Here is a 24,160-nt window from a genome sequence, read left to right as displayed (position 1 = left end):
ATATGTTTCAGTCTCTTGCAACGTAAAACTTCTGATGCAACAGTGACCATGTGACGCAGCGAAACACAAAACCGATGTAATAGCAGTCACCTATTGCATCAGAGTCTGGCATTATCAATCCGATGCAATAGTACTTTCTACTTGCACCCATATTCTAAACCGATGCAATATCTCTTACCCCCCGTTTGGATGTAGATATTGGGCCTCTAGATTTGGAATTGGTATTATGAAGTTGTCAATTCCACTGTTTGGATGGTTAAGAATTCGGAGTTGGAATTCAAACCCAATACCAATCGGTTGGCTATACCTGCGCCTTCTAATCTCAAAAACCAAGCCCCAAGGCTTTGTATTGTCTAGCATTCGTCCCCTGCCCGACCCCGACGCAGAGGCCCGATGTGCAGGACACCCTCGACCTCGACACGGAGGCCGCCCCCGACTCGACGCGGAGGCGCCCCCGACCTAGCCGCCCTCGACCCCGACATGGAGGGCGCCCTGACCCGCCACCCCCAACTCGACGTAGAGGCCCGACGTGCATGCGGCCTCTTCTCTTCTTCCCCGACGCCTCTTCTTCTCCATTGTCGGCGGCACCCCTTCTTCTCCATGGCCGGCGGCGCCCCTTCTTCTTCATGGCTGGCGAGCTCCTCTTCCTCTTCTCCATGGCCGGCGGTGCGAGATCTGCTTCCTCTTCCCCATGGATGCCGGCATGAGCTCCTCTTCCTCTTCCCCATGCCCGACGACCTCCTCTTCCTCTTCTTCATGGCCGGCAGCGCGAGATCTGCTACCTCTTCCCCATGGATGGCGGCGTGACCTCTCTTCCTCTCCCCCATGTATGACGGCGCGGGATCCACCATGTTGGCCGGGGTTGAGGTGCCCTCTTCGTTGTCGGGGTCGAGCTCCCCCATGGCCATAGTTGAACTCCCCTGCCGTGGCCCAACATTTCAATTCCATTCTTTTGCATCCAAACAAAAAATGGTATTGAGCTACTTGCTAGGATTTCAAAAGCCAATTCAATGATCATCCAAATAATTGTATTCGAATTGTGACCATTTCAATACCATGGCTACTTTGGTATTGAACCCAATCCAATTCCAGCTCCCCTAATATCTACATCCAAATGGACCCTTACATATTCCTTATAGAAGGTTTGACCAACATGTTCCTCGGTGTACATGTTGCTCTCATGATTTTGCTCCATCCAATTTTATGTACTTTTTTGTTTTTAGATTTTCTTCTTCAGTGTATATGTTCCTCTAGTGATAGCTCCATATAATTTTACTTTTTTTGGATTTTCTTCCTAAGTGTACATGTTCCTCTTGTGATCTTGCTCCATCTACACTATCTTCAGCTTGGCCCAATAGACATAATAGGCTCCAACATCTACACGACCTTTTCAATCGTCTACTCACTCCTGCTCCGGTATCATGTGAGGACCTCGGTACAATTGTCTATTAGCCAGAACGACACCAGTGCAATACCTTTTGCCAACAACGAATTGGATGATGATCCACATGTATATGTTTCTCTGTAACACTTTGGTTGTAACATTATGTTGTGTTACTATAGGGAATATACTTGTCACACATTTTTATGTGTTCCATTTATGTGTTACAATATAGTACCACGTTTGTAACATTTCACTTGTAACATTAACTTTTGTATTTATTATAATCATTGCATGTAACACATTTTTATAAAAAATGTGTTTCGTGTTACAACCCAAGTTTGTAACACATAGGTTGTGTTACTATGAAATTTCTTAGGAACACATTGATGAATGTATTACAAGCCAGTGTAACAATATCCTTGTTTTGTAGTAGTGAATGAGATAGTGTTATTCATTATCAAGTCATTCGATGACTCTATTCCTTCTAGGATATGCTCCTCTTGAGACTTCAATATTCATCATGAATATATTCTACCTTAGACTTCTTAGTACTTGTATGAGATTTAATTTTCATATGTTGTGATTTATATTCTTTAGGAATTATATAGATTTCATAATCCACTTATTAACTGCATATTCCATAATCATTCAATTCATTTGCCAGAGTGCTAATGCTAGGACCAACCTAATCCCAACCCTTGGCATAGACAGACCTCCACTTGACCGCCTCGCTTTTACCCAATCCTAACCTAGCATAGCTTCAGTAGTCCAACCCTTGCAACCATAGGAACCTGACGCCAACATAAGGGGTCCATCAACCATGTGTCCATGACGAACCTAGTCTCACCCTGGCACCTAACCTAGACCCGGAGCCACCTTGCGCCCACCAAGCTTAGGTCGAAGCCATAGGTTCGCAGCCATGTATGAGTGAATTTGGTTCTTCTTCGTTCTTTTGGCTCTTTGTGATAATCTATAGTTTATAGGTTATCGGTTGGACATGCGTCGGCTCTAGAGGAGGACCCGTGGAGTGGAGTTGACCTTGGAGGTGGAGGCCCATGCCGATCGACTACACTGACTGATAGAGACTTGTACCACTACTACCTCGACATCGCAGGTGTCATAGCAGCACCTTTTACTTAGAGAATCCTATTAGGCATTGCAAAGTAGAACTGCTAGCGCTTTACATTTATTCCTTTGCTAGAATATGTGATGCATGCTATTGCCTGAGCCTTGTTTTCCTTGATTGAAACCACTTCACCCTGGTTACCCAGCTCTACGCTCGCACTTATGTATATGCCTGCCTGCTTGCTTGCATTTACTCCATCATAATTACATATATTCCTTGTTATGTGATGTGTGATGGATGTTTGGATGTTGTGGATGGTTGTTGGGGTTTTAGCCGCAAGGCACCCTCATAAGGTGTGGTTTGATACGCGATGGGAGCGGTGAATCCCGAGTGGGTGGTGGAGATGTGAGGAGTTCTGGAGAAACTTCCTTGCCCTCAACCTGATTCTTGGAGATACTGGCTAGAACGAGAGGTTGTTGTGGTGTACGGAGTGCACCAAGGGCAGTTCCTGTGACGGGAACACAGAATCCCGGAGGGATTGATCATCCTCGAGGGACTTTGGGACGAGGAGTTTGGGGGAATGGATAGACCACCTCTACGGGGTGAGTCTAGTGCTCTGAGGGCACACGGATTGGTGAAAGGTGCTCGCTCTGACCAACCTAAGGACTGAGTAAGTTGTAGCCATAAATCATGGGTTATTTCCGTGCACACCACATGCTTACATGGGTGCGGCCCGTTGCCCAAATTAGTGTGACCATCAGTCTCTGTGGGAGATAGTAGGCATGCGGTCTGTGACCATGTGCAATTAGTGTTAGGAGGGCGGAGGTTACTTCGTGCTACCTCAACGACACGATCCCATCTTATATAGTGGTGTCTATATATCTTCGTTTTGGCTGGTGGGCAGGACTGGTGTTAGTCGGCCTAGTTTGTGGTGGTGGTGTTCATCGTTTGATGGTGCATGATACGTCGACGGAATTAGGATGATCAAATAGCGGTGATTACAAACCAGTGGTAGAACAGTAAATACTACTTGTGCAGGTCGTACACACTGTTGGCAAACTTCTAAATATGTCGTCTTCTTCCTCCATCTATGTCACGAACAAGAGGGAGGGAGCTCAGCTGCAGGGGGCTAGGCGAGGTTGGACTGGCTCGTACGCTGGTGTGGCACGGTGGAGCACAGCTGGTCCGATCACGCGGGGTGGCGCGGCCACGGTGGGCACTGGGAGGTGACGGCGCTGCAGCAGAGCTGCTGCTCCGGCGGAGGTGGCCTGCTACCTGCGCAGAGGCATGAGAAGGTGCCTGAGGTGCAAAACATCGGTGGCGCTGGTGGCAGGGATGCGGGAGGCGTTCTACACGGACACCACGCTGCCGGCTGCGAGCAACAGAGAAGAACAGAGAGCACCTATGGAGAAGCTCGCCAGAAAACCACGTCGGAAAAGAGAAAAGCAAGGGAATTAGTCATGCGATGATGATTTGCGAAAAGGAGAATACCACGGTGTAGAGGACGACGAGAAGAACTTGGTGGTGGTGGTCTTCACCGGAGACGCCCCAGGTGGCTAGAAAGTGCTCACCGGAGGAGTCATTGGAGTTTTTTGGACCAAGAGGTTGGTACATATATATAGAGAGGAGAACTTTCCACAACTATATTAATTAGCAATATGATATTAATTGAGGTTGCACCCTCCACCTCCACTAATGAGCCTAATTAATCATTGCTCATTAGTAAATAAATGCATAGGCATTTCAGATTTATTAGGATTATTGCACACGGGCTTAGGTGGAAAAAGAAGATATTTTATTATTTTTGAAATTAATTAATTTTGTGAATAAAATAATTTTAGAAAAGTCCATAATTATTATCTAAGCTGCAAAAAATACTCCGAAAGCTCCGAAATTTTGAAGAAAATTCTCAAAGACATTTTGGAACATGAGAAAACCAAATAAGGTATTTGGAGCTCATTAAAAGATATTTTAGAGCATTAAAAAAATTAGATTGTGCTCGCAGAAAAGTGAGAACAAGTTCCTGGAAAAGCCGAAAAAATTCCCGAGAAGTTTGTAGAGATTGATTGACGGATGAGAAACTGAAATGAGTGATTTGGGTTACAAAGAAAAGATTTTGAGAGGCTACGAACGAAAGCTTGAGCTAAGAAACAAGGAATTTGATTGCAGAAAATGACAAATGCGTGCTGAAGGAGGAAGATCGACCTGCTAAATGCATTTTAAAGACTTTGTTCACTCTCAACACACAAAGAAACAATAAGCAAACATCACATCAAGCAATATCCCGTCAAATTAATTGACGCTAACGTAAACTAAACTTGAAAATTTTTATCCAAATATCAAAACATTTATCCTGCTGTTCTCTTGCGTCTATGCCCACGAAGTCCTTCAACGCATCAACCTCCAGCACCTCGCGCCGACGCTGGACGATACTCGGTGCCCCTGGTGGTTCCGGGCACACAACCGGAGAGATGGTGGATGATGATATGGTCTATAGAAACGTTGTAGTCCTTGATGCAACACAAGTTAGTAGTTGACAGTCTTTTCCAATCACATATGATTTAAAGGCCCAAACCTTCTTGTTTTGTATTGCCAAATACATGTTGTATACCAAAGTTGTAGTTCTAGATACAATCTACCACATTGCAGTGGATAAAATTTCTCGTTGAGATCCTTTAAGATCATAAATATTTATTATAAGGTGTCAGTTATCTTTGAGGATGTATTTTCATTCGCTAATACTCTCGTCCATGCGTCCGGACGCTCTAGCCGGACAAGCTCTGCCTCCATCCACGTGCTACTGCCACCGCCTGCGAGATCTGCACTGGTGAGCCTCCACTCGCCAAAGTAGCAAGGTGATGTTGTAGTGCAAGCGTATGCTGCGTGTGTATGTTCCATGTGTTTCAAGAGTACATTGCAAGTGTTTCATGTGTTCAAGTGCATGTTTCAGGTGTTGTATTTTACAAGTTGCACAGATGTTGCAGTAGTTCATCTAGACGTTGAGATAGTTCATATGGATGTTGCAATAGTTCATTTAGACGTTGCAAAAGTTCATTTAGATGTTGCAATAGTCCACCGTGATGTTGCCTATGTCGCAGTAGTTGCACATGTCACAGCAGTACGTTGCATATGATGCAATAGTGGGCCTCACTAGTGTCCAAACGAGTAGAGCTGATTTTTATTTTAGAGGTAATCGCGCCAAATCACAGAGAAAACGGAGTCGGGGCTGCGGGATATGGCGCTCGGCGGCGTCCGACTCGAGTTCGACTCAAGGAAGAAGGGGGCGCTCACGCGCGGGCCTGGCCTGGCAGCGAGACAGAGGGAGAAGGGGGAACGCGTTGGCGCTCTGGCTGGGCCGCGAAGGCAAGCTGGGCCGGCGGGTGCATCAGCGGGAGAAGCTGGGCCAACCAGAGTGGGCCGCGGGGCTGCTGCGGGCGTGCTGCTGCGCTCTGGGCCGCAGGTGAAACAAGGCAGGCCGTCTGGAGCTGGGCTGCGGTGAGAGAAAGGCCAGAGGCCAAAACAGAGGGGGAGGGAGAGAAACAATTCCTTTCCTTTTTTTCTTTTTCTGAAACTGAATTTTCCAAATCATTTTCAAAAGCATTTGAATTCAGTTTAAGTTTGAGTTAAAAACCAAGCAGTACAGAAACACCAATGCTCCAGCATGAAGCAACAACATGTATCTAGCCTTATGATTGCTTTCAATTTAGCAAAAATATTATTTCCCTACATTTTAATGTAGACATGAAAGCATAATTAAATCAATTTCATCTATTTTAAAAGAATGCAAATTTCAGGGTGTTACATCTGTTCTCTACTAGTTCCACCTCGTCGATGGAGCCACCAACAATGACCATGTGACTTCTAGTCATATGGAAAGTGTGGCAGGGGTGTGCACCACAGATGCGAATGGAAATCCATGTGTGTTCTGTATCTCCTCCCAAACTGATGCTACTTATTTCTAGGCTGCCTTGTTGAGCTCCCTGCATCTCAGATCATTAGATTGAGCAAGTGCTCGATTGTGGAGCAGGTGCCAGCTGTTGGCATGTCCTGTAATACTGTTTTGTGGATAATTTTACCGGATTTCTGGTTTCCTGAATTTTGTTAGTGCCCAAGTGTGGTGTGATATTTTTCTATAAGTGAAACATATGACAAAGAGAAATTAAATTTGAAAAATAAAAGAAATTGTCTGTTGTGTTTGTTATACTAAGGATCAGAAAACCTAGGATAGATTTTGATCCCTCTATCTTCAACTTCACTAGGCACAGAGAAAAATGTTCGCTTGTTTAGTTCTTGCGTTGGATGTCATGAAGTTTTACTTTTAGTACTCAGAAATCCTTGAATCCAGTTGAACAAGCCTGTAGACCCTACAGTAGCAGCAACTCTAAGAAAGAAAACAAAAGCTTGGCCACCACGAGTCTGGCATCCCACCAAGTCTGATGGTGGAGCACGCCACCACAGCCTCCATTAGCAGTCTGTATATCGGTGGGATTACTGACTAGTCTTAGTGATGATTCAGCACTTGCCAACATCGGGGTGGACAGAATAACCTTATTTGACTTTGTGATGGAGGAGCACTGGTCAACAATACTACTCACCCAAGAGGATATAGTCTTCGTACTGTGATGACACGAAACAAAGAATGGCCATGGATGCGATGGACACGCTGGGGGTTAAGACTTCATCAAACTTGATTGCATTTTTTCCTTTTTGTCATGGTCTTTCAGTACTAGCTCCTTTTCTTCCTCAATACAATTCAGGTATAAGATGCCCTAGGGGCTGTCTTCCCTGTTCAGGTCCATTCGTCCAATACACTACAAATATAGTAATTGATAACAATCATGGGACATATACATATCAATAAATACAAAATGTCCTAATATAAATCTGGTAGTGAAGGGAGATGGGCTATAATAAATAGCTTTACCGACCTTTGTGTATCCAATGATGTTAGTAAAATATTGCAAAAACAATGATGTTAGTAAAATATGATAATAACTACACTCGTCAGTTACCTTCATGGAGTCCCATAACCAATCAGCACTTCGGTCCTATAAAATGGGCTACCAATGTGATAGGAGGTTCAATTTGTTTGTGATATATTAGGAAAATGTGAGTAACTTTTGAAATTAGAGTAGAGAGAGACAAAGAGAGATACAGAGATTTGGTGAATACACCATGTAGAATATTGTATCATCAGTAATCATCGATTTTGTAGTAGTGTCTATGACTTCATTGGGATTTTTTGTCCTCCATATAACAATCACCGTATGATCTATCACTCCACTAAACATGATGAATCTATACATGATCTTTTGCAGGAAAAAATTATGAGTTGTCCAATTTCCAACAAACTTGATATACGTGATCAGCGAGGTGTACTTCTTCCAATCCCAGTTGCATTTCCTACCATTCTGCGATCTCCGCCACACCAAAATTCCTTCTAATCTAGACCATGCAAAATCTCATGGCCACAGCCACCAACATTTATTGGTTAGCTGAAACTCTGAAAATGTTTGCATTGGGAAATAGTGTACAATGCCCCCTCCCATTGCCATAGGTCCTCCAAAAATCCAGTGTTCTCTCCATCACCTACAGACACAAAACTCTCCCTCGTTCTTTCAAATCAGCACTTGACTGACTGAAGTTCCTGCCAAAATGAGAAAGCACCTCTATTGTTTACCTCGAACATACTATTAAGCCCTCTTTGGTTCAATGAAGCCAAGGAAAACCATGTTTTGGTGATTTCGGCTTCTGGCCAGAAAATAGCTTTGGCTTCATCGTTTTTGGTTTAGTTTTGGCTTCAGAAGCCACATTCTCATATGTGCACATTTGGCAGGGCTTTTGATTAAGCCGGTGGCGAAGCCCAACAAAAGATCTGGCAATGAGGACTCTACTCTCCACGTTCAACTCTTTGTCTCTCTATATATATCCATTTTGTGAGAAGAGGGCAGCATTCATTTCTCTTCTCTCTAATAAACCTAGACCACCAAAGCCTTTGGGTCGGGTATGTCCTTCCCATTGAATAATATAAGCTATTTCTCCTTGTCCCCCAGCTCGTGCCAAAACTTTACAGGCCTTTATAAGCGCCTCACAAAGCCCTAATAAAACTAGAAAAACCAGAGCATATGAGACGGAACACGTACGTATATACAAATGCGAGAGAGGAACACTGAAAAAATTATATATTTCTATTTCCATAGGATTAGAAGGGATCAGGATTTGAGGGAGCACGTGGTCGTCAGGTGGTTCGGCTCTAGGCCAAGGAGAGCGATGCAACGGCCCAGATCACAAGGGGGGCCAGAGCATATACGTAGATATGTATTATACATAAGGATGAAAACGGAACGGAAATATCCCGAATCGAACCGCATCGTTTTTTTTATATTTAATCCGATCGAATCCGCATTTTCTTGTCCGACTTTACCGTTTTCGCTTTCGCATTTCAGATGTTTCGTATTTCAAATGTAAAAGTAGAAAACGGTTTAGACATTTTTCCGATCGTTTTCTACTTTTCTACTTTTAATTTGAAATATTCCGAATTGAAAATTCGGTTTAAACCGAATTTGGCCAACTGCACAGGTCATACAGCCCAATTACAGGTTATTCACCACGCAGCTGTGTTCTTTCTACTGGTGGCCAGCTGCCCTCTCTTATAGACGGCGCTCAGCCTCGTCTCTCTTCACCTCATGAGATGGTGCTACATGTCAGAAAACCGGCAGCATCTACACGAAAGCCCACCTGGGCCATAGCCCATCAAGCTCATCGGTTTAACCCCCACCTGCAAAGTCAATCATTTGATAGTTTTTGCATCAGCCGAATAAATCTTTGTTACTCAAAAGAAAAATCTAAATAAATATTTAAAATAAAATACTACATCTATTCTAAAAAGATTAATAAAATTATTCTGACTCAGTTCGAGTTCATGTTTCTATAATATGCACTTGTTAATTATTATATGCACTTGAACTTGATCATGTATGCACTTAGTCATGCACTTGGTCTACGGGTCGGTATTCCGTATTGAGTTTTCGTATACCGACCGTGTTCGATATAATTCCGCTCGAATTGTTTCGTTTTCGAAATTCTCGATATTCCGTAAGTTCGTGTTCGTTTTCGTGTTCGGTTTGTCCGCTTTCGTTTTCGTTTTCGTATTCAAATGTAAAAGTAGAAAACGGTTGAGGAGTTCTCCGTTCGATTCCGTCCGTTTTCATCCTTAATTATACAGGTGTACTGTAGTTGGAGTATTGGACGCCCAAAAGCCTACACGCTGACAGCTGGAAGGAATCGCAAGGGGCATCAGGCACGTGAAGCACCGCGCCGTGCTGCCAACTGCCGTCCCACAACCTTTTGGCTCAGAAGAAAATAAACCCTCGGCCCAAATGTAATTGCTCCTCTCCTTGGCTATTTAGTTGCTTAGCATGTTCAGTTTCGGTTGTTATGGTTCTTAATTTCGAATTCTAGGTAATTGTTTTTCATGCAAGATTTTGCATCCGAACATGCGAAGGTGTTTCTTAACAAAGCATTGAAGCAATATTTTTACTCTTGTTTGATGTAATCTAAGTTTTCTTAACGTTTTTATGCTGATTTCTTTTGTTGAGTACTGTTGTCTTTTATATAAATCAAGTATACGTTGCGAGATAACTGTTATATGTTGACATGCCCCTAATTTAGGGTCCTTTGTGCATTATGTATCAGTCCTTGGATCAGTAGCTGATACGCATAATTCGAACAAGACTGATATAAAAAATCATACATTTATTGCTAAGGGGTAAAACATATTACATGGTTCGGGTTACATAGTTTGGGCCACTGGCCTTCTATCAGAGTCCTAAGACAGCGGTCCTACGTCATCGTCGCTCCATTTCCTACAGGCAACTTGGAGTGCGGACGTAAACCTAGACTTATTCCTTAAGAGTACTCCTATATCCCAATCGTCGTAGTCCTAGCGTAGCTCCTTCGTGTAGTCATATAGCTCCATCTTCGGGTATACTCCGGGTCTCCTATTGTCGGTTTTTTCGAACCAGCGACGAGTAAATTTGTATTTGCGCATCTGGCTCAGATGGTGTGCTCGGAGGACACAAAGGTTTATACTGGATTAGGCGGAATGTCCCTACGTCCAGTTCGCTGCTGCTCGTGTTACCGGCATTTGGTATGCAATAGGGGTTACAAACAGGCGATAGAGGGAGAGGATCCCAAGTCTCTGGTGGAAGAAGTGAACGGGTGCTGAGAGCTCTTGTGTTCAGATCCTCCCTTTCATGGGGTGCCCTGCTTCCCCTTTTATAGGCGAAGGGAAAGCGCGGGTTGCAGAGGAGGAAAAGGAGAAGAACGAGAGAGAGAAGATGGCTTGCAGGGTTGTCGGGTCCTTCTTCTCCTTCATATGGGTCTCGTCGATCCTGTAAATATCAATAGGGACGGCTCTATGTCGTGGCCCTGTTCGTCACTGGCGCCATATGCAGGCGTCATCTGCCGGTCATGGCATTCCACTCCGTCCCAACAGACGTCGTGGTGAACTAACGCGCCTGTCAACGTCTGTACGAGGATTAGACTGAACAGCACCGGCACGCCCGACACTGTTCTTGATGTGAATCCCCAGGTATGACTCGTCATGGCCACGAGATACATCGAGGCATGCCAGTCTCTTCTCTGGCGTCAGAGTTTTGACCCAGGGCCATACGCCTGGACCTGGAGTGGTTGGCGGCGGTATGTGTCCCCATCGGATGAGATGAAACCCGCGTCCTCGAGGTCGGGCGAGACGGAGCCCATGGCCTTAAGGTCGGGTGAGACAGAGCCTGTGACCTTGGGCGAGATGGAACCCACGTCCTTGGGGTTGGGCGAGACGGAACCCACATCCTCGAGGTCGCACGAGACCTTTTAATTCATCTCGAGCCATTCGGGGAAGTCAGCGTGGATGCTAACTTCCTTGCTTTGGGTATCCGTAATATCGATACCTGATAGTAGCTCCCGAGACTGAGGAGGAGTAGAATACTCCTTTGGAGGCTTTTCCGGATGGGAGGACTCTGAGGGCCTTGGCCTTCTTTTTGTAGCCCACGACGTGTCCTGGAAGGACGGCGATTCCCTTTTGTCGCAATCGATCTTCTTGGGGGCTTGTAACCGTAGGATTCAGGAGGTCAGAAAGATTTTTCTTGATTCCGATCCACTAGGATATGATCGGTTCATCGTCGTCCTACGACCGCGCGTTCGGTCTCCTTGCGGGTCCAACTTCCCTGGAGCCCCCATTCGTAGCAGAGGTCCGGTCGAGGGTCGGCTCGTCTTTTGTGATCGTCATACTTTAAGTGATTTTTTGATAAAACGGAGGGGCTGAGCCATGCCATGTTTTTCCTCGATTGACGAAACATGGTGCTCTATGAGCTATTAACGGGCTAGTCCAAGTGGGGCCTTGGCTTCTCATTCGTGGGGGTCCGACATGGGTCAGCTGATGACCGACTCCAGACTCTTAGTGGCCAATCCATATAGTTCTTGGGTCCGTTCGGTCAGTCCCAAGGGCTCGTTGCCTTTCTTCGAGGAAAAACTATGGACTGGGAACTCATCAAGACTTGAACATGGGCCAGGATACCTGCAGTGCTCGTGTGCCTCGGTCAGTCCCACTACTTTCCACCTCTCGTTCTAAGGGTGCCCTAGAGCTGCTGTGAACCCATCGGCGGGCTAGCCTTCGAACTCCTAGTCCCAAATGAGCCGTAGAAGCATTTTTAGCTCTATATCCCTCCTTACCTGAGATGGTTCTTGGCCCATCGACCGGGCGAACCATCATCTGGCATGTCCTTCGAGGGCATGGCCAGAGATAGCGTGTGCACAATCTTTGAAGGGAGTTGACGTGACACGGCGTAGCGGTGAACCTAGGCAGATGGTTTGCCTTCTCGCTCTGCTTCGTCCTATAAATAGCGGCCTCCCCCTTCATGTTTCTGCACACCAAAACCATAGCCTTACCTTCTCTGTTTCTCCACCGCCGTTGTTCGGATCTGCCATGCTTGCTAATCCATCGCTAGAGCCATAGATCTATAGCTTCCGCTTCTCTGCCGCCGCCTTTGCTTCTCCGCAGCCGCCTCCAACCTCCATGGATTCGTGGTACTGCTCTGATGTTACCCATGCACGCATGGAGGACCTCATCTAGCGTGGTCTTCTCCGTGGGAGGACTGATGCGGCCGAGTGGCTTGTGCCCGGCCATGGGCATGCATCGGCACTGCCCGATGGCTACGTCGTCTCCTTCACGCCCTTCCATGAGCGTGGACTCATGGTTGATCCCCATTTGTTCTTCTAGGGTCTACTGCACCACTATCAGATCGAGCTGCAGCACTTGAACCCCAATGGGATCCAACACATCGCGGCCTTCATCGTGATGTGCGAGGGGTACCTGGGGATCGAGCCCCACTTTGAGCTATGGAGATATTTCTTCTCCATCTCCTTGATCAAGAAGAAGGAGAGAGGCCAAGAGACCCCGGTGCTGATGGGATGCGCGGGCATCCACCTTCGAGGGCAGCAGGTGACCGAGTACATGCCCTGCCAGCTCTCCAGATCCAACAAGGGGTGGCACTCGCATTGGTTCTACCTAAAGAATGACCCTGCCGCTCCCTTGCTTGTCTTCTCCGGGTACCTGGTCGAAGGTGTATTGCCGTCATGGCCATGGGGGCCACCCGTCAAGGAGAAGAATGCACGACCTCCTCGAGGCCATCACGTTCCTGAAGACGCATGGACTCTGCGGGGCTAGCGTCATCAGGGGGTATCACACGAGGAGGGTGGTGTCGCTAATGGCGCGCATCCTCCCACTATACAGGATGACACCCAACACGTAGCTCATTGGAACGACGCTTGCCCAGGAGCTGCTCGACGACAGTGAGGTCACGCAGTGCATCAAGGAGGCCACGGGGGAGGCTGACGCCGTGTTCCTGATCCTAGGCCATCCCATGATGTGTCTAGACGTAGGCTTCATTGAGCTACTGGTGGAGTTAGTCTTCTGGGACTCTGTGATGCTGCTGCGAGAGCACGTGGCCGTGAGGGTGGCGAACTGTGCCATTGATGAACAAAGGAGGAAGAAGAAGGATGATGAGGAGAAGAAATGGCGGTCGAAGCAGCGAGCGAAGCTGCAGTGTGGGAAGTGGCATCAAGGTTCATCGGAAGAAGAGGAGGAAGAAGAAGAGGAAGAGGAGGATGATAGCTCCGGGTCACCCATCCCATGGGATGATCTGGCTACCAGGGATGAGGACCCACCTTCGCCGTAGGTGGGGCCCTTCCTACGGCATGCCTCGGGGCAGCCGGAGGAGGACGTGCCCCTAGAGCCCGCGCAATCAAACTGCCCCACCCCATCCGGGCCTTCAACGGTGGCCTTGGCACCGACATAATCAGGCCGCCTCGCCTTGTCTAGGCCTTCGATGGTGGCCCCAGAGCTAGCAGAAATAGGTCACCCCGCTCCATTCGAGCCCTCGGTGGCACCTCCAGAGTTGGCGGGAGGCGGCCATTCTAATTCGTCTGAGCCCTCCAAGCCGAGGGAGGGCTCGAAGCGGCAACATGCCAACGAGGAGCAGCCAGGGTCAAGCAAGCCGGCCCCAAAATGTCCTCGCATGATGGCGTCAGGGTGAGTCAAGAGTTTTTTTGTCCTTTTGTCCTACTGAATTTTTGTCGTGAACTAACCGCCATGTCCCTTGCAGTGTTGGAGGACATGGGGCTCTTCTGCGGCTCGCTCCGAAAAAAATCCTCCTCTAGCAAACACACTAGGAGCTGGTTGGCGCTACGCCGGTGGTAAGTGTGAGTGGCATTGGGGCAGCCACGACGTCAACTAGGGAGGCGTAGCCGATGGCTGCATCCACAGGAGGGCAGGTGGAGGACGGCGCATCTAGGGCGCCCATGGAGGGCGCAGAACGGCCGGTCATGTCCTCGACATCACAGGCGGAGGCGGCACGGCCGGAGCCGTCATCCGTGTAGGTGGTCGTGTCCGCGGCGGGGTAGATGAAAGGGGCGCATCGAGGCATCCTTTGTGGATGTGGCAATAGGGTAGGACTCCATGTCCGTGTCACCTACCCCCTCTATCGCTAGAGGAGCTACTTTGGAGGAGCTACCGCCGCAAGAGAGGTCGGCGCCGCTTGAGGTCGGTGTGGGGACGTCCTAGTCTCTGGTCCGGGTGGTTGCCCTCGATGAAGCACCAGAGGAGAGGGAATGGGGTAGCGTCCACATGGAGGATGGGGATGAGGTTCACGCCCTGACCACCATGCTAAGCTTGATGTGTGACATTGTTGCCCTGATTGGCTAGGTATGATATGACCGTGCTTCCGACCCTCATGTTCTCTTTCCGTGCCTCTGAGTCTTGTCTTCTTCACAGATCCTTATGGCCCGAAGTTAGGAGAAGTCCTAGTTCCTTGCTGAGGAGACATGGTGGAGTGAGGGGCTGGCCGCACAGCTCGCTGCTGCTTGTTAGGAGGTGGCTGAGCTTGCCCCTGCCGCCCGGGAGGTGGTCGACCTCTGAGTGAGGGAGAAGGACGCTAGCAATGATGCCCGCGAGGCTGAGGAGGAGCTTGCGGCCCTGATCGAGAGGGTGTGCATGGATGCCATGGAGGCTGAACAACTATGCAAGGAGCAGGACAATTTGCTTCGGGCCGTAGATGAGCTCTGCACGGGGATTGACATGGCTCACCAGGAGCGTGCCAACGCTTAGTAGCGGATCAACCACCTCAAGGATGAGCTTCAAGGGAGAGGGACCTAAAGGTTGCAGCCAAGGGCGTGTTCACCAGGCTTGTCATGGAGGTCGGTTAGCGCCAAGAAAAGGTCCGGTGCCTGGAGGCTGAGGTGACCCGATAGCGCGATGAGGTGCGCAGGCTTCGGGGGGACGTGAACGGTAAGTCTCTGGTTTCCCTTGTTATCTTTCTCCCTGGAATCTGTGGTAAGCCTTTTGACATGGTCAGTACGTGACTTGGGCATGTCTCGATGACAAGGTTAGAGTGGAGGTGGTGAAGAGCCGTGGCCTAGAGAAGGAGCTTAGCGAGGTGAAGGACACCCACCAGAAGGAGAGCGACGAACACGACAACCTGCGCGTCGCCATCTAGTTGGTCAGCAACGAGCTCGAGCTGGCCCTATAGTAGGAGACAAGCTTGCTCATGGTTCATGCCACCCGGATCATGGACCAAGCATGTGATATGGTAAGGGGCGTGCTTCACATTGGCATTCACCGATCATTCGTAATCGCCCGTTCTCATTACGAGAACATCGATCTGGCGATGATGAGCCAAGGCTTCAAGCCCGTCTATACTGATGCCGAGCTAGACGACATTGAGATGGAGGTGCCCCCCCTAGCGCATGACCTTTCTACCAAGATAGAAGATGAAATCATCCCCCCGAGGTGTTAGTTTAGTTAGATAGGCCAGGCGGCGCATTTGTAATAAGCGGACAAGTTCCAACCCTTTTGTTTCGTTTAAACAAGCTTGTTCTTTTGTTTTGGTTGAACAAATTTGTTCTTTCTCCCATTTTATGTGTAAAAAGGGTTAATGTATTCTTACCCTTCCTGTTGTTATGACTGTAGAGCTCAAGGTGTGGGCAAAAAACTCTGATCACGCTGGTAAGCAAGAGCGTCGTAGCCGCTGGGGTGTAGGTTTCTTGAAGTCTGACCAGTTTTACTCTGCGTTCATTTCCACAAACCTTGCCTCTCGATTTTTAACAGGAGAAAGGGTTGGGCATAGCGACTATTTTAGAATGGATATATATATATATATATATATATATGCCCTTATCAGTCTCCGAGTGAGGCCCGACCCCTTGCCGTTGCCGGGGTCAGGTTTCACTAACGATCGAGGAAATGATAAAGAAACTGGTAAGAGAAAGCGTTTTTTGATTCAAAAATGTTATTCTTAGTTTTTGTACGTACCCCTCCCTAGGATCTAAGCCATCGTCCTATGACTACGCATTTGGTCTCCTTACGAGCCCAACTTCCCTAGAGCCCCTACACATTCTAGGGGTCCGGTCGAGGGGTCAGCTCGTCTTTGTGATCGTCATCCCTCAAGCGTTTTTTTCGATAGAATGGAGGGGCTGAGCCATGCCACGTTTTTCCTCGATGGACGAAACATGGTGCTTAGTGAGCTATTAATGGGCTAGTCTGAGTGGGGCCCTAGCTTCCTAGTCATAGGGGTCTAGCATGGGTCAGCTGGTGATCGACTCTAGATTCTCAGTGGCCAATCCATATAGTTCTCGGGTCTATTCGACCGGTCCCAAGGTCTCGTTGCCTTTCTTCGAGGAAAAACCATGGGCTGGGAACAAACCAAGACTCGAACATGGGCCGAGATGGCTGCAGCGCTTGAGCACCCGGGTACTGGCCACTAGTGGGTCCATCGCCTTCCACCCCTCACTCTAAGGGCACCCCAGAGTGGCTATGAACCCGTTGGAGGGCCAACCTTCAAACTCCTAGGCCTGAATGGGCCATAGGAGCATTTTTAGCTCTGTATACCTCCTTACCTAGGACAGTTCTCACGCCTGTCTACGCTGACACCAAGCTAGACAACATCGAGAAGGAGGTGGCCCCTCTGGCTCATGACTTACCTACTGAGATAGAGGACAAGATCACCCCCCAAGAAATTAGTTAGGTAGATAAGCCAGACAGCAAACTTGTAATAAGTGGACAAGCTCTTAAATTTCATTATGGCCAAACAGATTTTTAGCTCTTCTCCCCTTTTTGTATAAAAAGGTTAATGCATTTCGACCCTTTCCATCATTAAGGCTATAAAGCTCAGGGTGTGGGTGAAAAAACTCTGATCATGCTAGTGAGCGAAAACGCCATAGCCGCTGGGGCATAGGTTTCCTGTAGTCCGACAAGTTTTACTCGATGTTCATTTTCACAATCCTTGCTTCTAGATCTTAACATGAGAAATCATCGGGCACAGAGAATGTTTGCTGGGTAGATATACTCTTTAATGCATTCCGACTCTTTCTGTTGTTAAGGCTAAAAAGCTTTAGGTGCGGGCAAAAAACTCTAATCACGTTGGTGAGCAAAAACGCTGTAGCCGTTGGGGCATAGGTTTCTTGCGGTCCAACCAGTTTTACTCAGCGTTTGTTTCCGCAACCCTTGCTTCTAGATCTTAATGTGAGAAAGGGTTGGGCATAGAGAATGTCTACCAAATAGATATGCTCTTATCAGCCCCCGAGTGAGGCCCGAGCCCTTGCTATTGCTGGGGTCGGGTGTCACTAAAGATCGAGGAGTTGATAGTGAAACCAATAAGACAAAGCATGCGTAGATTAAGGGTAAAAGTGACATAGCCATTCGATGTTCCAGGCATTAACGAAGACTTCGCCATCGATGGTCTTGAGCTTATAAGTGCCTGGTCAGAGCACCTCTACGACGATGTATGGTCCCTCCCACAGCGGAGAGAGCTTGTGGCAGTTCTTGTTGCTCTAGACGAGGCAGTGCACTAGGTCCTTGACGTTGAAGGCCCGACCCTACACTCGACGATTGTGGTACCGGTGCAACACTTGCTGGTACTTGGCTAAGTGGAGGAGGGCGATGTCGTGCGCTTCATCTAGCGGGTCCATGGCATCATCGAGGGACGCCTTGGCTCCCTCTTCGTCGTACGCCCTGACCCTCGGCGCTCCATAATCAAGGTCGGTTAGGAGGATAGCCTTGGAACCATAGACCATGAAGAATGGCGTATAGCTGATGGCCATGCTAGGGGTCGTCCTTAGGGTCTAGAGCACCACAAGAAGCTCCACAACCCATCATCTGCCAAACTTGTTCAATCGGTTGAAGATCCTAGGCTTGAGGCCTTGTAGGACCATGCCGTTCGCGCGCTCGACCTGACCATTCATGTGGGGGGTGCGCCATGGTGGCCCAATTGATGTGGATGTGGTATTCATCATAGAATCAGAGGAACTTTTCTCGGTGAACTGCATGCCATTGTCCATGATAATGGAGTTCGGGAATCCAAAGCAATGGACGATGTTAAGGAAGAACAACATGGCTTGCTCGAACTTGATCATGGAGATCGGTCAAGCCTCTATCCACTTTGTAAACATGTCTACGGCGACAAGAAAGTGCGTATTGCCCCCGAGCGCCCGCTTGAGAGGTCCGAATAGATCAAGCCCACAGACCATGAATGGCCACGTGATGGGGATCGTTTGAAGTGCTTGGGCCGGTAGGTGGGTGTGCCGAGCGTAGTATTGATACCCTTCATAGGTGCGCACAATCTGTTCAGCGTCGGCTACTATGGTTGGCCAGTAGAAGCCTTGTCAGAACACATTTCCAACTAGGGTCCTTGGTGCGGCATGGTGCCCATAGACCCATCATGGATATCACTCAGCAATTGCTTCCCTTGTTCGATGGGGAGCAGCGCTGCAGGATCCTGATGTGGCTTCGCCTATAGAGCTCGCCCTCAATAATGACAAAGGACTTGGCACGACGCCTAAGCCAATGAGCCTCTGTTTTGTCCATCAGCAACGCCTCATGGAGGAGGTAGTCAAGGTAAGGTGACCTCTAGCCGGCTAGAGCATCGGGCTCTATCGTTGGATCCTCATCAAGCTCCATGACTTTAGGGTCAGATGGAGCTGCTAGCTGGTTAGCCCTCGAGCCTAGGGAAGGCAGCCCATCACCGTTCTATTCTGGCTCCTTGTAGCGAACTGAGGGCTTATACTGATCACTGGCAAAGACGCCCGTCGGCACCGGCTCTTGGTCGGATGTCGTTTTCACCAGTGTTTCGGCCGCCTCGTTGAGATGCCTCGGGATGTGATTGAGCTCGAGACCATCGAACTTGTCCTCCAACTGGTGGACTTCTCAGCAATACGCAGCCATCTTGGCATTGTGGCAGCTTGATTCCTTCATGACTTGGTCGATGACCAGCTGGGAGTCGCCCCCGGACATCAAGCCGTTGGATACCCAACTCGATGGCGATGCGCAAGCCGTTGATGAGTGCCTCATACTCGGCCACATTTTTGGAGGAGGGGAAATGGGTGTCAATCATGTACCTCATGTGTACCCTGAGGGGCGAAACAATGACCAGCCCCACGCTAGTGCCTTTCTTCATCAATGATCCATCGAAATACATCGTCTAGTACTCTTGGTCGATGACAGTTGCCGGCATTTTGACCTTGGTCCACTCTACAATGAAATCAACCAACACTTGGTACTTGATGGCCGTCCAAGGGGCATATGAATTGCCTTGACCCATTAGCTGAAGTGCCCACTTCGTGATTCTTCCTGTGGTATCCCGGTTTTGGAAGACCTCGTCAAGAGGAAAGGACGTCACGACCATCACCTAATGCGACTCGAAGTAGTGACGTAACTTCCTCTTGGCGATAAGGACGGCGTACAGGAGTTTCTGGATTTAGGGGTAACGAGTCTTGCATTCGGACAAGACCTATCTAATGAAGTACAAGGGATGCTGCACTTTGAGGGCGTGTCCCTATTCTTCTCGCTCTACCACTAGGGCGGTGCTAACCATTTGTGTGGTGTCCACAATGTAGAGCAGAAGTGGTTCCCCATTGGTTCAGGGGACCAGGATCGTGGCCTTCGTTAGGAGCTGCTTGACCTTGTCAAGTGCCTCCTAGGGCTCGGGCGTCCATTCAAAGCGGTCGGCCTTCTTTAGAAGCTAATAGAGGGGGAGACCTCATTCGCCGAGGCGTGAGATAAAGAGGCTGAGCACGGTGAGGCACCCTGTAACTCATTGTACCCCCTTTATGTTTTGGATCGGGCCCATCCTCGTGATGGCCGAGATCTTCTCTGGGTTGGTTTCGATGCCACGCTTCAAGACGATAAAACCCAGCAGCATACCCCTTGGGACCCTGAAAACACACTTCTCGGGGTTGAGTTTGATACCATTTGCTAGGAGTTTCGCAAAGGTCTGCTCTAGGTCAACTATGACCTAGTCAGTCGGTTTGGATTTGACCACGATGTTATCGACGTAGGCCTCGATGGTCTGCCCGATGAGATTCCCGAAACACTTGAGGATGCAGCGTTGGTACGTAGCCCCCATGTTCTTTCAGCCGAATGGCATTGTGACGTAGCAGAACGATCTAAATGGGGTGATGAACGATGTCGCAAGCTGGTCGGAATCTTTCATCGTGATTTGAGGGTACCCAGAGTACGCATCAAGGAAGCAAAGTGTTTCACACCCTGAGGTCGAGTTGACTACTTGGTCTATGTGTGGCAAAGGAAACGAATCCTTTGGATATGCTTTGTTGAGACTCATGTAGTCAACACATATTCTCTATTTCCCACTCTTTTTCGTACAAGAATGGGATTGGCTAACAACTCGGGGTGGTATACTTCCTTGATGAACCTGGCCGCCAAAAGCTTCGTAATCTCCTCGCTGATGGCCCTACGTTTCTCCTTGTCGAACGACGCATGCACTGCTTCACCGGCTTGGAGCATGGCCTAATCTTCAAGGCATGCTCGGCGACTTCTCTCAGAATGCCTAGCTTGTCCGAGGGTCTCCACGAAAGATATCTATGTTGGCGCGGAGGAAGTCGGTGAGCGTGCTTTCCTATTTGGAGGAAAGCATGGTGCTGATGTGCACCACCTTGCTCTCGGAGCCACTGGGGTCTATGAGGACTACCTTAGCACCCTCTACAGGATCAAAAGACTCGGACGACCGCTTGGGGTCGGTCGCTTCTTCGACGACCTCCTCCCTGATGGCCACAAGCTCTTTGGAGGCAACAATTGTCATGGCGTGTTCATAGTACTCGACCTCGCACTCGTAGGCGTGCTGGAAGGAGCTATCGATGGTGATGACCCCACATGGACCTAGCATCTTCAACTTTAGATAGGTGTAGTTATGGACGGCCATGAACTTCGCGTAGCATGGATGTCCTAGGATGGCGTTGTAGGTCCCGTGGAACCCAACCACCTCGAAGGTAAGGGTCTCTGTCCTATAATTTGTCGGATTCCTGAAGGTGACGGGTAGATCGATCTGCCCAAGTGACACGTCCTGCTTTCTAGGCAAGATGCCATGGAAAGGCGCCCTGGTTGGCCGGATGCGTGATCGGTCGATGCTCATGGTGTCGAGCATTTCAGCGTACATGATGTTGAGGCCGCTGCCTCCATCCACTAGCACCTTGGTGAGCTGCTTCATGCCGATGATCGAGTCGACCACGAGCGGTGGTAGGTCCAATCAAAGGTTATGGCCGACTCCGACCTTCAGAGGAAGGAAGGCACGGCCAGATCGGCCGTATAGACCTCGCGGCACGCAAGCTTCTGGCAGCGCTTAGCGTCATAGGTCGCCAACCCTCCGAAGATCATGAGGCAACCATCCAGCATCAAAAATCCGCCATCCTTCCCCTCGGCATCATCTACGGCCAGCTTGGGACCCTTCCTATGCTCCCTCTTGTTGGAGCCTTCGGACAAGAACCGCTTTGTGAGGACACAGTCCTTGTATAGGTGCTTGACGAGAAAGCATGGTTCAGGCATGGCCCTTCGAGCAGCTTCTCGCAGTGGTCCAGGGTACCCTTGGCGGGCTTCGGACCCTCCTTGTAGTCAGCAATGGCCACGAGCGATCCCTCAGGCAGCTGCTTGTTCTTCTTGTTGGGGCGGTTGGAGGCACCTTCGCTGGCGTCCTCGTCCCGCTTTGCCTTACCCTTGGGGCGGTCGAAAATCGCTCCGACTTCCTCCTCGCCCGGGGCATGGCTGGTGGTGATGTTGAGGAGCTCCTTGGTGGTTCATGAGCCCTTATGTCCTAGCTTGTGAACCAGGGACTCGTAGGTGGTCCCGGATAGGAAAGTTCCTATGACGTCGGCGTCGATGACGTTGGGCAGCTCGTTGCACTGCCAGGAGAAGCGCCGGATGTACCCACAAAGAGTTTCCCCAGACTTCTATCGATAGTTTTTGAGATCCCATGGGTTCCCAGGATGCACGTATGTGCCCTAGAAGTTTCCCATGAAGATCTCTTTTAGGCCCGCCTAACTTTGGATCAGTTGGGCAGAAGGTGTTCCAACCACGTTTGCCCGAATCGGCCAGGAACAATGGAAGGTCGTGGATAATGAAATTGTCACTATCCGCTCCACTAGCTTGGCAAGCAAGTCGATTATCCTCGAGCCACAGTCCAGGGTTTGTTTCCCTAGAGTATTTCATGATGTTGGACGGCGGTCGGTACTATGGTGGGAAGACAGCGTTGAGGATGTGTTGGCCAAAGGCCGGAGATCCTGGCAAGTCAGGGCTCGGACTTCGGTCCTCGCCGCTGTCGTAGCGTCCGCCATGACGAGGGTGGTAGTCGTGGCTAGCCTCCTCCCTCTCATTGTCATGGGCACGCCTACGGGCATCCAGGGTGTTGTGCGTGTCACGGTGGAGGCCGAGACGCTCATGCACCAAGGCCATGGCGCGTGGCCTACCGCCTCATTATGCCTAGTGGATTGACACGTCCCTGTTGGGTCGCTTTGGGGGCACGTGCTTGCTGGTGTCGAGCTCATGTCATCATGAGAGCGAGCTCTCGGCCTGCTGCTCCGCCGCACGCTCGAGTAGCGTGCGAATTTCGCGATGGGTCCGATGATCCTCGGGTGTCTCGGGCTCCGAAAGCCCCAGGAGCAAGGCTGCCACGGCAGCGATGTTATGGCTTGCCTAGGTGAAATGTGGGAGGGCTTCATCGTCCTCGATGATCCTCTGGTTCATGATGTGGGCCACAGCCCACGCACACCCACCATCTCCGGGGCGCTCGAGCTCCACGCGTTCCTGCTTGAGCTGGAGTCATGCTTCTTCGAGTTCTTGGTGCCACGCCCTCAGCAGCTCTACCCACAAGCGAGGTGGGGCCCCTGCATCCCCCTCGACCTCATCATCGAGGTCATATGTTTGGGTAGCCCCTCCCTCATGGATGCTTTCGATGTATCCCTCGGTGGTACCTGACATGAAACATTCTCACGAGGGGTGATGTCTCCCCATGCTGGAGTCAGAGTCGGAGGGCGACTCTGATTCTCCCACGAGAAGGTCATGGAAAGATTCAGTGACATATTTGGCCATCCCCATGAACTCGTCGTTCGTAGAGGATGGGGGCATGTGCTACGCCACAAGGTGGCCAACGGTCTCTGCGGCGTTGCGCAGACCGAACGGGAGCGCTGTCAAGGCGCTCCGGATGAGGTATTCCAGGGAGAGCAGCTCTCCTCCGACAAGCTACATCATGACGTTGGCGAATGAGAAGGTGAGGCGACGCATGTCCTCCCAGGACTGTCGGGGTCCTAGGAAAGCACCAAGCTGGCGCTCTAGCCTCCCATAATCAAAGCTAGAGGAGCTGGTCGCTCGTAGGGGCGCGGGCCTCCGATTTGTGCAGCTATAGTTCCTCAAGCATCTTGGCGATCGTGTCGAGGTCAGAGGAGTGGAGAGGCTGGACGACGGCGGGAACCTGCGCCAACTCTCCCTCCGTCGTAATGATGAAGTCTAGGTTCTCGAAGCGCACGCGTGCACCTAGGACCCAGCTGACGCCGTGACTAGCCATCCGAGGCCTGATGTGGACGTCGAGACATGCAAAAAGGCCCTACCTGGCGCGCCAACTGTCGGTGATTTCAGACCACCGACGAGTAAATTTGTATTTGCGTATCTAGCTCGGATGGTGTGCTCGTAGGACACAAGGGTTTATACTGGTTCGAGCGGAACATCCCTACGTCCATTTCACTGCTGCTCGCGTTACATGCACTTGGTTTGCAGTAGGGGTTCCAAAAAATGAAGAGGGTGATAATTGATATACATAGAGTATTGTTATTTGACAATTCTAGTTACCAGGAACTCGATATTTCCAACAAAGTCTGAGCAC

General features: G+C 49.5%; 1 protein-coding gene across 1 annotated transcript; it reads right to left on the bottom strand.

Moving 5' to 3' along the window:
• Positions 1–20,911: 20,911 nt before the first annotated feature.
• Positions 20,912–21,499, bottom strand: LOC136503499 (uncharacterized). Its single transcript, XM_066498561.1, has 2 exons — positions 21,275–21,499; positions 20,912–21,178 (listed from the first exon to the last, which is right to left on the bottom strand). The coding sequence occupies exons 1-2, from the start codon at positions 21,497–21,499 to the stop codon at positions 20,912–20,914; spliced, it is 492 nt and encodes a 163-aa protein (XP_066354658.1).
• Between the last annotated feature and the right edge of the window lie 2,661 nt (positions 21,500–24,160).

Source organism: Miscanthus floridulus, chromosome 14, assembly GCF_019320115.1.
Source record: "Miscanthus floridulus cultivar M001 chromosome 14, ASM1932011v1, whole genome shotgun sequence".
NCBI classification, from domain to species: Eukaryota; Viridiplantae; Streptophyta; class Magnoliopsida; order Poales; family Poaceae; genus Miscanthus; species Miscanthus floridulus.
The sequence above is the reverse complement of the archived record's forward strand: the minus strand, read 5'-3'. Positions and strand labels throughout refer to the sequence as shown.